The sequence below is a fragment of the Lotus japonicus genome, chromosome 6 (assembly GCF_012489685.1).
Source record: "Lotus japonicus ecotype B-129 chromosome 6, LjGifu_v1.2".
Classification (NCBI taxonomy): Eukaryota; Viridiplantae; Streptophyta; class Magnoliopsida; order Fabales; family Fabaceae; genus Lotus; species Lotus japonicus.
In genome coordinates this window covers 9,133,403-9,148,168 of record NC_080046.1, presented here as the reverse complement: position 1 = coordinate 9,148,168, position 14,766 = coordinate 9,133,403, and the positions used below count along the sequence as shown (strand labels likewise).

At 35.8% G+C, this 14,766-nt stretch overlaps 2 protein-coding genes across 2 annotated transcripts; one reads left to right on the top strand and one right to left on the bottom strand.

Annotated features, from left to right (window-relative positions):
• Nucleotides 1-3,084: 3,084 nt before the first annotated feature.
• On the top strand, nucleotides 3,085-5,291 carry LOC130722502 (putative GDP-L-fucose synthase 2). The gene is made up of 3 exons (XM_057573245.1): nucleotides 3,085-3,323; nucleotides 3,504-3,577; nucleotides 3,975-5,291. Exons 2-3 carry the CDS (start codon nucleotides 3,556-3,558, stop codon nucleotides 4,925-4,927), a joined length of 975 nt encoding a protein of 324 aa, XP_057429228.1. The 5' UTR covers nucleotides 3,085-3,323; nucleotides 3,504-3,555; the 3' UTR covers nucleotides 4,928-5,291.
• A 962-nt stretch (nucleotides 5,292-6,253) lies between these two features.
• On the bottom strand, nucleotides 6,254-12,339 carry LOC130722503 (uncharacterized). Its single transcript, XM_057573247.1, has 5 exons — nucleotides 12,182-12,339; nucleotides 11,855-12,100; nucleotides 11,131-11,200; nucleotides 10,953-11,038; nucleotides 6,254-6,608 (listed from the first exon to the last, which is right to left on the bottom strand). The coding sequence occupies exons 2-4, from the start codon at nucleotides 12,038-12,040 to the stop codon at nucleotides 10,989-10,991; spliced, it is 306 nt and encodes a 101-aa protein (XP_057429230.1). The 5' UTR covers nucleotides 12,041-12,100; nucleotides 12,182-12,339; the 3' UTR covers nucleotides 6,254-6,608; nucleotides 10,953-10,988.
• Nucleotides 12,340-14,766: the final 2,427 nt, after the last annotated feature.

Sequence of the window (14,766 nt, the reverse complement as noted above, 5' to 3'; positions counted from 1 at the left end):
ATTGTTAGAGTGATTTTTGTATATGATATTTTCGTTAGTGATTTTTGCAATTGTTATATTAATTCTTGCCTATTGTTATTTTTCCACCTTTTGGTTCACATATTTTTTTCATCATCCTTGACATTGGAACGTTAACATCGTCCATCCCCATGTCATATGAATTCTGAATCTGAGCGTTACATTAAAACGTTAGTATCGTCCAGTTTTAGTGGATTGTAAGCGAACAACAAAGAAACAAAGGAACGACACCTCGGTAGCGGATGTTATGAATTCTTCTAATTGCTGAATTGGGTAGAAGGAGTCAGTACTGGCTTACGGTCTAGGTGTAATGCTCATGAACTTCATGTAAGGGCCACTAAGAACACATGAGTTAGTGTTTGAATCTTTCATGCTTTGCTTTGATGCTTTATTTTTATTTTGTTATATTTTTTTGGAGTGATTATAATTTTGGATTTTGGATTTTATAAATTGAATTGGTTAGTACTATAGACATCAAATTTTTGGTTCAAGTTGTACTCTTTGGGCTTTCGTTGTCCTTTTGTGGTTCTAAATATTGTTTTTTCAATTTAAGCATAATAAATGAGAATTTTAATGTTATGGAGCTTTAAAAAAAATTATGGAAACTGTTTTTGGGAAAATTTAAACATATTGAAACTGAAACAAGAAATTGGCATCCCAATTTATATTTTAATTTGAGTAATGTCAATATGGGTTCACACAACTGAACTGACTTTAGGTTCTAGATTTAAATCTCACCTCCCCATAGATTGGGGGTTCGAATTCCCCTCGGGTTGGCAAATCTCAGCTGGTGGGCAACCCTCCTCGGAGAGATCCATCAGTGCTCCTACCTATGAGTGAGCCTTTGCCGGCCACCCCAACATGCATGCCACTATGAGGTGTTTTCTCTTTATTCTATCATTTTTATAAATAAAAAATTGAGTAATTGAAAAAATTATTGAGATAATGTTGTAAATTAATTGAAGGTTAATGACGAATCATAAGAATAAAGAATGGAAGAATCATGCATAATACTCTCTTCGTTTCAAAATATTAAGAAATGCAGTTAATATCGTTAACTTTTTAAAACATATAATTTGTTTCTCTACTTTTTAATATCGTTAACTCTTCATTTATTCTTCTCATATGGGCATTATATGTAAAAACATCAATTAATGTTCTATTGAAATTCTAAGTGGACAACTATTGTGAAACAAACTTTTTCTTCATAAGTGAACAATTATTATGAAACGGATGGAGTATATGATAGCCAAGCTATTCGTTTTCAAAAAGTGTAACGGCTGAAATTATTTGTTTTTCAACTGATTTTCCTTTAAAGACAATTTAAACCTCACACAGAAATAATAACTTTTAATTACTCCCTCCGTTCTAAAACTATTGTAGTTTAATTGTATGCACGAAGTTTAAGAGTTCATTAATTAATGTTATAATTTGACTGAAACACCCTTATTTAATATGAGTTATATGAAACACCCTCTATTTTTTTTTATGGAATATGAAACACCCTTTATGATAATGGGTATGTTAAGAAATGCATGATTATTTCACTTTAAAGTGTCCATAATCACCCCGCGTACATTATTATTTCGCTTAGCTCAAAACACTAATTTACATTGATTTTAAAAGTAAATTCTCATCTAATTTAATTTGAATTTGAAAATATATCTATTTTAAAAGTAAATATATAGATAATTTATTATTTAAATTTTAAACCAATTAGAATTAATTATTTTTAATATATAGATTATTTCTCTTTTATTTTAGATTATTTCTCATTTAATAATGAATGTATAGATTATTTTGATTTAAATTGTGAATTAAATTGATTATTAAGCAATTTTTTTGAAAGTAAATATATAGATTATTTTAAATTTTAATTATAATTTTAAAAGTAAATTGTGATCTAAATTGGTCATCTTACAACAATTATGACAGCCTAGATGTTATCAACACATCAAAGTTTTAAACACAATTAACTCTTCAGGTTTGTCTAATCATCAATTAAGGCTCAAAATTAGTGCTCCCGTAATGCTTCTAAGAAATATTGACCAATCAGTTGGAACGTGTAATGACACACGTTTGATTATTACTCAAATGGGAACATGTTTTGGAAGCAAATGTCAGACAAATAGTTTCCACCAGATAGGAGAAGTCCTTTTAAATTTCAAAGGAGACAATTTCCTATAACACTCTCTTTTGTCACGACAATAAACAAAAGTCAAGACAATCATTAAAAAAGGTGGAGATATATTAGCCAAAATCAGTGTTTCAACATGCCCAACTATATGTAGCATTCTCTAGAGTCATGCGTCGTAGAGGATTAAAAAACCTCATTTGTGATAGTGATGACACAATTCTCATAGTACTTCAAATATAGTTCACTAAGAATTCTTTCGCAATGTCAGGAAATGTGGATCAATACATTCTTAGTTTTATTTTAATGTAATTATTCTAATTACAAAAAAAAAATGAATTCATGTATATTTTTAGCACATATATGTTACTTCAACTACCTGTAAGAAACTATTTAATAAATATAAAAAAAATCATAAATCGAGCATTTAGGAAAACAAAGACAAATGATTAAAAAAAAGAGCAACTCAAAAAAACAAAAACAAACAATTAGTACAAAAAAAAACCTTAAAATTTTATATTTAAAATAAACATTATTCTTTTAATCCATAAAATATCTTTAAAAAAACAAAAATGAATATCCCCCGTGCATCGCACGGGTAAAAGATACTAGTTATCATATAAGTTACATTAGTGCTTAATATTTAATTTTCTAGAAAAAAAAAAGAAGATTTGATTTCCCAATTTATCCCTACGACCGTTAGACATGAGACTAATCCTTCAAAATCAATCTTGACTAGCATTTTGAGAACTTAATATATAATGATGTTATAAATAATTTTATACACATATTTAATTTTTTAAAATACATTAAAATGTTAAAAATTAATAAATATCTACGTAATATTATTTGATTATTTTACAATTATCTAACTTATTTATATTTATTAAAATTATTGGATTTACTTAGTAACTAATATATGCAACAGTGTTATGTAGCACACAGTGAGAAAAGTGAGAGGAGGAGGAAAACACAAGAGATTGTGATCTGATCTCACCGGTATCCCTCAGATCTGAGCTACCACCGTCGTAGTCACCGGAGTTCAATTCAGGCTCCGCCGGTGGGTCGAATCCGCCATTACCCGCAAGGCGCAAACCCATTCATTCATTCGTTTCAAACTCTCAATAATAAGAGCTTTTGGAAAGTTCATTTGGTTCGCTTCGAATTCGAGGTAAATTTTCGATTTTTCCTGCACCCCATGTCTCAATTCGTCGTTTTGGAAGTGGGTTCTCATTCACGTTTGAAATGCGAATCGGAAGATGCTGTTTGTCAATTGGTAACTTGTTGCGTTGCTTTGTTCTTTATTGTTAACTTGTTCATTCTGTGGTTCTGTGTCAATGACTCGTTTCAGGGTTTGATTTGGGGATTGAAAGCTCGAACTAGCCTTGCTTCAAGCACCAAAAATGGGAAACCATGAAATCAATGGTAATTATTCTGATTTGAATCTCTTAGTGTGTGTTCGGATACCGGTTAAGTGCTACATGAATGAATTTTCATTTCAATTCATAAGTAGAGTTTCGTTCACTTTTTGTCTCAAACTCGAAGTGTCAGCGCTTAACACTTATGTCATTGATTATTCAATCATAGTCTAAATTTTTAGATTAGTAATGCTACTCAGCAGTAAAGTTTGAATGAATTCGATTACAATTTGACTAGATTCAAAGTTGTTTATTAGATGAGGGGAGATTATAGTCCAAGTGTCAATAACAATAACAATGCTAACTCATTCTGGCAAAACTTATTGCCAAAATGAAAGAAAAATCGTTTGTGGATTTTGAATATCTCAATTTGTGATTTTTTTTTTCTTTTTGTGCATTTGCAGCTGCATTGTTATCAAATTCATTTCTAGCTGATAAATCTGCTAAGGTTTTCGTTGCTGGTCACCGGGGTCTTGTTGGCTCAGCCATTGTTCGCAGGCTGACCCAACTTGGGTTTACTAATCTAATTTTGAGATCTCATGCTGAGCTTGATCTCACGAGCCAAGCTGATGTTGAAGCCTTCTTTGCCACTACGAAGCCTGAGTTTGTCATTGTAGCTGCAGCCAAAGTTGGTGGTATCCATGCCAACAATACCTACCCTGCTGATTTCATTGCCATCAATCTCCAAATCCAGACCAATATCATTGATTCTGCTTATCGCCATGGTGCTAAGAAGCTTTTGTTTTTGGGTTCCTCTTGCATTTACCCCAAATTCGCACCCCAACCTATCCCAGAAGATGCTTTGCTTACGGGCCCCTTAGAGCCCACAAACGAATGGTATGCGATTGCCAAGATTGCTGGGATCAAAATGTGCCAGGCTTACAGAATTCAGTATAAGTGGGATGCAATTTCAGGGATGCCAACCAACTTATACGGACCGAATGACAATTTTCATCCTGAGAATTCACATGTTTTACCTGCATTGATGAGAAGGTTTCATGAGGCAAAGGTCAAAGGTGCCAAGGAGGTGGTGGTGTGGGGTACAGGGAGTCCACTGAGGGAGTTTTTGCATGTTGATGATTTGGCAGACGCGGTTGTTTTTATGATGGAGAAGTACAGTGGAATTGAGCATTTGAATGTAGGGAGTGGAAAGGAAGTTACTATTAAGGAATTAGCTGAACTGATGAAGGAAGTGGTGGGATTTGAAGGGGATCTTGTTTGGGATGCTACTAAGCCTGATGGGACTCCAAGAAAGCTTATGGATAGCTCCAAGCTTGCAGGCCTGGGTTGGACTGCCAAAATCTCACTCAAGGATGGGCTTGTTGATACCTACAAATGGTATGTAGAGAACATCTAGCATGTTTGACTTTGTAGTTTTTCTTTCCTCAGAATCAATTATGGAAACCAGAAACTACTCACAGAAACTTCTCTCTATAAATGATTCAGACTTTTGAATCCATTATAGAAGAAATTTCAAACATGCATATCGCCCATGTATGATTCAGCTGGTTAAGTGGAATGTGCCATATCAAAATTATAGATTTATAGGTACTTTACATTTCACTTTGAAGAAATGTTTTTTTGTACTATAATAATTATCCATAGAAACAGTATATGACCAATTTCTGTACCAATTATGTGGAATGAATACTAAAGTGCTATTTGGGTTCTGTTGGTTTTCTAGAGAATTCATGAAAATCAAGAGCCACCGTTGAAAACAATTCGTATTACGGGTGGTGGGTTTGGTAAATTCATGTGGTGTTATACTAGTTTGCCATTCTGGTTTTACTTAGGGGACAGATGATTCAATCCATGCCATTGGTAATTATTATTAATCATTATCTGAAGAATTACTGGTTTGGTAATTTTGTATTTTAACCTCGCATGCATGGAATGGGTTCGGTAATTTTGTATTTTAACCGCGCGTGCATGGAATGACTTTCAACGTCAGGGGTAATTTTGTTCCAACATAAAAGTATGATTAAAAGTATGATTGTTTTTCTTTTCACAATTATCTCCAAACTATACAAGTAGAGATAAAACATCATACTTTTACTCATTGTTGTCAAATATCCGCCATAGCAGTTTTTTGACTTTCCGCCACAATCGATATCCTGCCATATGGCCACAATATTCCTCATATCCCACCATATTCCGCCATTATTTGTCAAGAAACACTTATCATATAAACACTTGTTCATACATTAATAAAATCAAGTTTTAAAGAGCTTATTAACACTTATTAATACTAATACGTTGATCACTAAAAGAGCCTTGTTCTATTTGAACTGTTTGACTCTTCATAAGCATGGTATTAGGTTCAAGTCTGGTGAGTGCAAAAATGAAAATTCATTAGCACAGTTAGCCCCATAAGAACGTCAATGTCCAAAGCTCAAACAATTGTGTTGCCCTTTTGAGGTAGGATATCGATATCCCATCCATGTAATATTAAGCTCCCCTCAACCAATCATTTGACAAAACAAGGGGCTGATTATTTAAACTGAAGTGATTCATAAATATGATGTTTGAACCTACAAGCGTCAGTAATACTGTTGAACAATTTAATTAGTTGAAGTTAGTCAATGAAAAGGTGATGTCTGAAATCCAATTCTTTTCTTTTGACAGCCACTACCGATCATTCCAAAATCCAATATGCACAAAGTGATGTCTGAAACCACACAAATGAGAATGTTTCACCCCATGCCATAAAGCCACACAAATGGGAATCTAAATTTAGAAGGTTAGTACCATTTGGATGCCTGAATTTTGCTCGAGTCTGGACTCTAGAGATTTTAGCCTTCCGGAATGATGTTAAGAAAATAAAAAGCTATATACATCCCTATCCTATTTGCATTAAATGGTAATATAACAATGGAAGGGATAAAAAAAACCCTCAATTACAAACAAGTCACTCAAAAAGTTATAAGATTCCTTTTCTTTTTGGTTGGAAAAAACAATGTATCAAATCATGCATTGCTCTCAGAGCAAATGTAAAACGGGAAGAACATCCATGGGGATATCAAGAAGCACGAGCATACCTACAAAACAAAAGGAGCACAAGATAAATTTATTATGGCCGAAATAATCCATATAAAATGTACAACAATCCTCACCCCTAAGCTAGCTTTTCGGTAGAGTCAAGTCAAACCCGAGTTCTAAGATACCAGAAAGGGTAGTTTAACATGTCAATCAAGAATGGCCTGTTATGAATGTGAAACACTACAATGCACTCAGGGTAGTTAACCCTTCCAACAAATCCGTTAGCTCACCTCAGTAAAAACAGTCTTAAGGCCACCTAGCTTGTTGTACCCTATCAGTTTCCACTGCACGCTAAGAAATATTTTCATATCCACATAATTATTTCAATCTTTTCCATCTTTCATTGCAAAATGTTAAAAAGTGAAAGAATAGATTATATCCACATGTTATTGTACTGCTCCACTAGACTTTGGCACAACCAGAAACTGGTTTATTTGGACATGGTGACATTGCCACTATATTTTTTATCGACAATGAAGGACAAGGCAACGTTGTTCTCCATTGCAGTCCTCTCACATTGTGCAAATAAGATCAATTTGAGTGCAGTTTGACCCAAAGTCAATATGCTCCCCGATCCCAGCCCCTGATAGCGATCTAACTAGAAAACTTAGTGGATTTTTTGCCGAAACCCTATAAAACTTCTAGAAGGTTAAAAAGAAAAAGAAAAACAGTCACAGCGAAAGAATGAAACTCAACTATTTGCTTTGTATTATTATCTTTTAAACCATATATTGGAAAGTTTTATTTTCAAAGAATGTTGATTACTATCAACTTTGATGCAAAGCAATTATGGATAAGCTCGGCATCTTAAGGCTTGTCAATAATGCGCGATACCGGCGCTATCGCAGTGGAGTGGGGCGGAGCAGCCCCTAGCATCTACAGCAAGTCCCATAGCAGAGTAGTTTAATGTCGTGGTCATCCCGGCTGAAATTGCAGCCGTTTTCACAACGCCTTCACGGCGCTATAACGAAGACACAGGGAAAACTCAAACTTACCCTCACAGTTCGAAGATTAGGGTAAACTTTTAGGCGTATTATTGGGATTCCCGTCAATATAAATGAAGGGTAATTTTAGGTTTCCTTAAAATTGATGAAAAACACTCTGTTTTCTTCTTCGCACATTTGTCCTTCCCAATAACGTCATCTAGCTTCTTAGCCATTCTGCACCAATCAAGCAACAGCCATCCAGCCACCGCACAAAGATTGACGACGCTCCGGTAATCATCTGCAGCCCCCCAACAGTCTTTTTTCTCCTCACCTCAGTAGAGTTATCTTCCCCCTTTTTTCTTTCTTTTGTTGTTTATTTTGTCTCTTTTATGGTTCTTATTTTTTAGTCTTCTTTGTTTTAATGGTTCTATTTTGACTTTATTCACTCCTTTATTATCTCTCACTGGTCAAACTTGTATAATATCTTATTGTGACAAGTGAATTCCTAATATTAATTATGAATATGATAGGTTTTGAGTATTTTTTACTTTTTATTAATGTATATTGTATAAAGTATTTAAATATATAGAAATTTAGCGCAGCGGGACATCCCGCTATACCGCTATAGCATTTTTGGGGTCAGCTGCTATGCTCAGCTATCCGGGATTTGGGAATTGACAGCACTGATCTTGACATTCTTTAATATGCCTCATTTTTTAAATGTGGTTAATAATATCCATTATACATGCAAGAGACTTCAGTAAGGGGACAACACACAAAATAAAAGAGAACATGAAAGCCATGTTAACCTTTCAAGTTGAAGGATATACTAGAAAATATATAAAATGCTGGCATCTACAATTCCTGAAACCCCTTTCCCTGTAGACTAGGCACTACTCTTCAAATCTTAGGTGGTGAAATCACATCACATGCCTAATTACGCCAGACACATTTCTGGATCTCAGAACATAAATTTCATCAATCACATGTTGCTAAAAAGATGATGTCAAGGTGGAATCTTGTAGTTCTTTTGATTGGCTGCATTTTGCTCAAAACATGATGTGCAACCATATGTTCCAACATCTAGAGCAACATGTTGCGTTTACGTATGTTGGTAGTTCAATCGCTGAAATCAAGTTGTTTGTTGGGCTACTGACTGTATGGGGATTCAGAAGATTTATTCTATGCTGTGCGTTTTATCTTCTGAAGGCGTGTTTGTTTTAATCTTGGCTGAAGTAACAAAATTGTTAACGTGTGAACCAAGTCTATCTCAAAGTTTGAACTTCAATTTACTTGGTTCTGTTATTTTATTCTGGTAAGATTTGATTCCTTGAAGATTCTGTCCAGAAGTGCTTTTGTGGACTCTTTGACGTGCGGCCCATTGAAGATCCAAGCCTCGTTTGAACGTCTATATAAAGGAGCTTATAAACCCTAGCTATACAGAGATTCTGAGCGTGAGATATTGATCTTAGGGTTTATCATTTGAGTCCTGTTGTGAGTATTGTAACAACTTAGTGCTTCATGTGCTATTGCAAGTACTAACTTGATATGTTTAGTTGAGTGCTAGTCTCAGCAAAACTTGTTATTGCTTTTGACAAGTGAGATCACTGAGGCAGTGATTGAGAGAAAGAGAGAAGGGGTTCTCATACTTAGGGGGAGACTTAAGTATTAAGCCACTGGTAGCAATAGGTAGAAAGGTTTAGAACTGTGTCTGTTCTTGGTGAACCTTTTGTATGTGCTTGACTATTATAGTGGATTATCTTTCTCGGGCTGAAGCCCTCCAGACGTAGGTGATGTTCACCGAACTGGGTTAACAACTCGTTGTGTGCTTTTGTTTAACTATTTATTTAAATTTTGGTACTCTGATTGTGTTTTGTTGTTATACACATTGTTGCAACATTGTGTATCACATCTGTCCTAGGTGAATACGAATTTCAATTGGCATCAGAGCAGGCACCCTATTCTGTTTAGGTGAGTTCCAGGGAATATGTATTATGGTTTCATGGACAACATTAAAGAAGGAGGATCACTCCTTAGGCCACCTTTATTGGATGGTACCAACTATGATTATTGGAAGGCTCATATGGTTGTTTTTCTTAAATCTATGGACAACAAAACATGGAAAGCAATTGTCAAAGGTGGGAAACATCCAGTGGTAGTATCTAAAGAAGGAACTTCAACAGAAGAATTGAAGCCCGAAGAAGAGTGGTCGAAAGAAGAAGATGTAGAAGCTCTTGGAAACTCCAAAGCCTTGATTGGCTGCATTTTGCTCAAAACATGATGTGCAACCATATGTTCCAACATCTAGAGCAACATGTTGCGTTTACGTATATTGGTAGTTCAATTGCTGAAATCAAGTTTTTTGTTGGGTTGCTGACTGTATGGGGACTCGGAAGATTTATTCTATGCTGTGCGTTTTATCTTCTGAAGGCGTGTTTGTTTTAATCTTGGCTGAAGTAACAAGATTGATAACGTGTGAACCAAGTCTATCTCAAAGTTTGAACTTCAATTTACTTGGTTCTGTTATTTTATTCCGGTAAGATTTGATTCCTTGAAGATTCAGTCCATAAGTGCTTTTGTGGACTCTTTGACGTGCGACCCATTGAAGATCCAAGCCTCGTTTGAACGTCTATATAAAGGAGCTTACAAACCCTAGCTATACAGGGATTCTGAGCGTGAGATATTGATCTTAGGGTTTATTATTTGAGTCCTGTTGTGAGTATTGTAACAACTTAGTGCTTCCTGTGCTATTGCAAGTACTAAGTTGATATGTTTAGTTGAGTGCTAGTCTCAGCAAAACTTGTTATTGCTTTTGACAAGTGAGATCACTGAGGCAGTGATTGAGAGAAAGAGAGGAGGGGTTCTCATACTTAGGGGGAGACTTAAGTATTAAGCCACTGGTAGCAATAGGTAGAAAGGTTTAAAACTGTGCCTCTTCTTGGTGAACCTGTTGTACGTGCTTGACTATTATAGTGGATTATCTTTCTCGGGCTGAAGCCCTCCAGACGTAGGTGATGTTCACTGAACTGGGTTAACAACTCGTTGTGTGCTTTTGTTTAACTGTTTATTTAAATTTTGGTACTCTGATTGTGTTTTGTTGTTATACACATTGTTGCAACATTGTGTATCACATCTGTCCTAGGTGAATACGAATTTCAAATCTCAATTGAATTAATACATAAACCCACCTTCTCAATATATGACACAAATACACAACATTAAGAAAATAGGATATAACATTTCAAAGCCAGAAGTAAATTTAGTTGCCTGATACAAAAACACATCAATTTAACTAGGGAAGAATAAACCATGCATCTTGAAAGCTAAAGCTTCAAATTTTTCCATTAGATAATGGTTTTGGTACAAAAAAGTCACTAACTACATGAAGACAGTCTTCAGAGATTGGGATAAACTCACCTTAAAAAGTTTAGACAAGAAACCAAATTTGTATGCTTAAGAATCCTCCTCCAAATCATCGGAATCAGAATCACTTGCATTATAACCTAACACAAATTCACCAGATAAAAAAAACAGCCACTCTAGATTACAATGGAAAAGAAAGATGATAAGCTGCTAGCAACAAGGGAAAGCTTACCTGGACGCTTATCACCAACTTTCCAAACTGAAGACCTAACCCTTGATGCTTTAGTCAGCCAAATTCTTCCCTTCATCTCAAAACCAATAACATCAGCATTCATAACCAAAAGACAAGTACATCCACACTACAGTCTCCACACATTACTCATCCTCCATAATCACATCATAACTCTTTTTATTCAACTACTGGTTCATGAAATCCATATATTATACAATAGAAGCTATTTACACCCATCTCTGCCATCACCCAAGTCAAAATGACCTTACAATTGCAAGCCAGAAAGACTAATGGAGCCATCACATCCACCCCAGATAAGCAAACAGGCATGTAAGCATTGTGTGTGTGTTAAGACCCTAGAAAGGACTTAATGTTTTCTTCATCTTTTTTATAGTCACCAGCTCAACTATGTTTAGATATCTGTTAGCTCGAGTGCATTATTAAACTCTTCATATTAATTCGGATGAAATTCCACTTACGTTATTCATGTTACGGTCAACTGTAATCCAAACACACACTTATTGTTCTTTCTCGCGTTCAAGTTACACTCAACTGCAATTCAAACACACACTTAATTGTCCCTTCTATGGTCAAGCTACATTGAAATTTCAAAGCACTAGAGAATCCAAATAATCAAAAAACAACAAACAAACCCCAATCCAATTGAAATTAATCAAAGAACACTGAATCAAAGTACCAAGTAAAAACAAACAAGACCCTTTACCTTCTGGGCATCTTTGGGAACACCATAGCCAGTACAGTACATCTGACCCACCAAAACCTGCATATTAATATCCCCTCCTTTAGCCTCCTTGAGAGTATCCTTGAACCACCGCTTGACACAATCCGCCACCACTTCCGATAGCGGCACACGGCCGTTTCTGGTCGGTCTTCCACTGCTGCTCTCCATATACCCCTTCTTTGTTCCAACTTCAGCGGTTAGGGTTTTGCTTCACGGTTGAGAGAGACCCTGATAAAATTGAAATCATGGGTATCTGTTAGATTGAATCAAAGTGCGAAATAATCGAGATTTTGATTGAAGAGTTGGTACCTTTTTTCTGGTTCTATGATGTGAAGCTATCTGAAGATCATGGTAGATTTTGAATGGAGAATTAACAAGGGGTTTTGTTTTGCAGAGAGAGAGAGACAAACCGGGCGGCGTAAGAAGCTGTTTTTTTTTTTTCTATGACAAAACAAAGGCTGTTTCTACCTGTCGCTATTGATTTTTATTTTTATTTTTTAACAAAGAAAATAAATTATTTTACAGAAATTCAATATTTTCATCACATATTATTATTATTATTATTATTATTATTATTATTATTATTATGAGTGTTAATGAATTTTACATTTCAAAAAAATAAAGAAATTTATTAGTTCTCCTTCATCTGAGCCACCATTCTCTATGTACTTCTTCAAACCGCCCCAATTTATGCAATTTGATTTTAGGCTTAATTTCATTTTTGATCCCCCAACTTTAGCCTTTTTGCGAAAATTGTCCCAAAATTTTAAAATTAGCAAAAAAAAGTCTCTAACGTTTACACCCGGTTGCAAAATTGGTTTTCCGTCAAATTCCATCCAATATTTAACGAATTCTGGGATAAAAATTAAAAAAAATAAGAAAATAAAACAAAAACCTAAAAATTGATGAATGTTCATCTTCATCACCATCTTCAACATAAAGCTGAAAAAATTTCAGAAAAAAAAAAAAAATCAATCTCCTCAAACCCAGTCACCATCAAACACCTTACATAAAAAAGAGGCTTAAAAGCACATTTAGTCCCCCACGAATGCGTTTTGTGCAAAAGTGGTCCCTAAACTATGTTTTTAGTATTTTCAGTCCCCCACGTTATCTCCCGTTATCATAGTTGATCCTTCTGTCAATTTTCTAACGTTTTTCTCCCATGTGGCATATTTTTAAATGACGTGGAGGCTTATTAGGAGAGAGGCGAAGCAAGATGGCACACATGTGAATTAAAAATATAAATATAAAAAACCCAGAAACATTCAATCTTGTTCTTCATATTCATCTTCAAAACACATGATCTTCAACTTCTTCCTCTATCATCTTCATCACCTTCAAACCCAAAATCCCAGAAAAATATTTTAAAAACCCAAATTAAAACTATCATTCTTAATTAAAACCCATAACAATTCCATAAATTGAGTTCAAATAGTTTACATCAATAGCACCACCACCCATTAAGCAAGATTACGTAAGAGGTAGAATAATGACTAACGACCCAACACCAGCATAAAAAGGGTTAATATTGTTTAATTGAGAAAGACAAACCAGGAGACATTAGGGCCAAGCATACGACAGTAAGGCTAACTTGCAGCCTGCCTACATTTCTTATTTAAAACCTTCGTGCCTTTGATGGGAAAGCATCACGAAAACATGACAGGTTCAAACAGATCCAACTCTCTACCTTTTAACAACAATAGATTAAGCCTTTTGCTGTTGAAGGTGCAGATCGGGTTAGATCTATCACTTTAAACAAAATAGATCTACATGCAAGCATAGCCCAAGATCCAACCACAACAACATCATCATGTTTCTGCTTCTTTCTCAATTTCTGGGTTTGTAGCTTGAATCGCACCTTGAGGTTTCCGGGTCGAGAAATAGCATATCGGAATCGCGAACTCAAATCGCACCTCTCCCCAATTCAAGCAATGCCTCTCTCAATCGCACTTGACCAAACGCACGACACATGCGAAGCACAGAACCAGATCTGGGTGTTGAGTGGGTCACTAAATAGAGAGACGATGCGGATAAGAGGGAGAACTAGGGGTTGCGCAACTCGCTGGCGGAACGACATGGTGGACGGAGTAGAAAGAGCGGTGGTCGACGTGGCAGCGCTGGCTTACGGAGGTGGCGGGTGGAAGGAGGATCTTCCTGCGTTGGCTAGCAGAGCCTCCTTTTTTTTGTTAATTGAGTGATAACTTTTTATTTTATTAATTTTCTCTATTAAAATATTATTAAAAGATGACACGTAAGCTTAAAATGTTAATATTTGACGGAAAAGGGTTGAGGGACGAACAATATTAACGGAGCAAAATGTGTGGGATTAGAAATGCTAAAAAAATAGTTTAGGGACCACTTTTGCACAGATCGCATTCGTGGGGGACCAAATGAGCTTTTAAGCCTAAAAAAAAACATCAAACACCCTACATAAAAAAGCAATTCCTTTCCATTCTCCTTTCACTCAAAGAAATTAGAGTACATTTTTAGGATTTCAGGTCAGGTATGTGGGAATCTAGATCCAGCACCACCACCACCTTCTTCTTCGAAACCACTTCCTTCTTTCGCTAGAGCCATTTGCCACCACTTCCTCCTCTTCTTCAAAATCAAGATCTGGCAGTATCACCACCAAACCGCGCCGCCACCACCACCTCTGGGTTCGCAGCGCCTCCTTTACGTGGATCTCCAGTCCACGAAGCGCCGCACCATCACCACCTCTGTTGAAGCTCTTCAGTCACCGACCACCGTCGTCGCGTATCTACTCCTATGCCTTCTTCATCTCTACTCCAAACCAAACAAAAACAGACAAAGAAAGAGAGTAGGATCGAGGGAGGAAGAGAGATGGAGATGGAGGATTCAAAGAGGAGCGGCGGTGGTGCTACGGTGACGACGAG

Coding starts and splice junctions, on each gene's coding strand:
- LOC130722502 (XM_057573245.1), top strand. CDS start 3,556: ATGGGAAACCATGAAATCAATG. Junction 3,578..3,974: donor GGGAAACCATGAAATCAATG/GTAATTATTCTG, acceptor GTGCATTTGCAG/CTGCATTGTTATCAAATTCA.
- LOC130722503 (XM_057573247.1), bottom strand. CDS start 12,040: ATGGAGAGCAGCAGTGGAAGACCGACCAGAAACGGCCGTGTGCCGCTA. Junction 11,201..11,854: donor TTCCCAAAGATGCCCAGAAG/GTAAAGGGTCTT, acceptor TTTGAGATGAAG/GGAAGAATTTGGCTGACTAA. Junction 11,039..11,130: donor AGTTGGTGATAAGCGTCCAG/GTAAGCTTTCCC, acceptor AATTTGTGTTAG/GTTATAATGCAAGTGATTCT.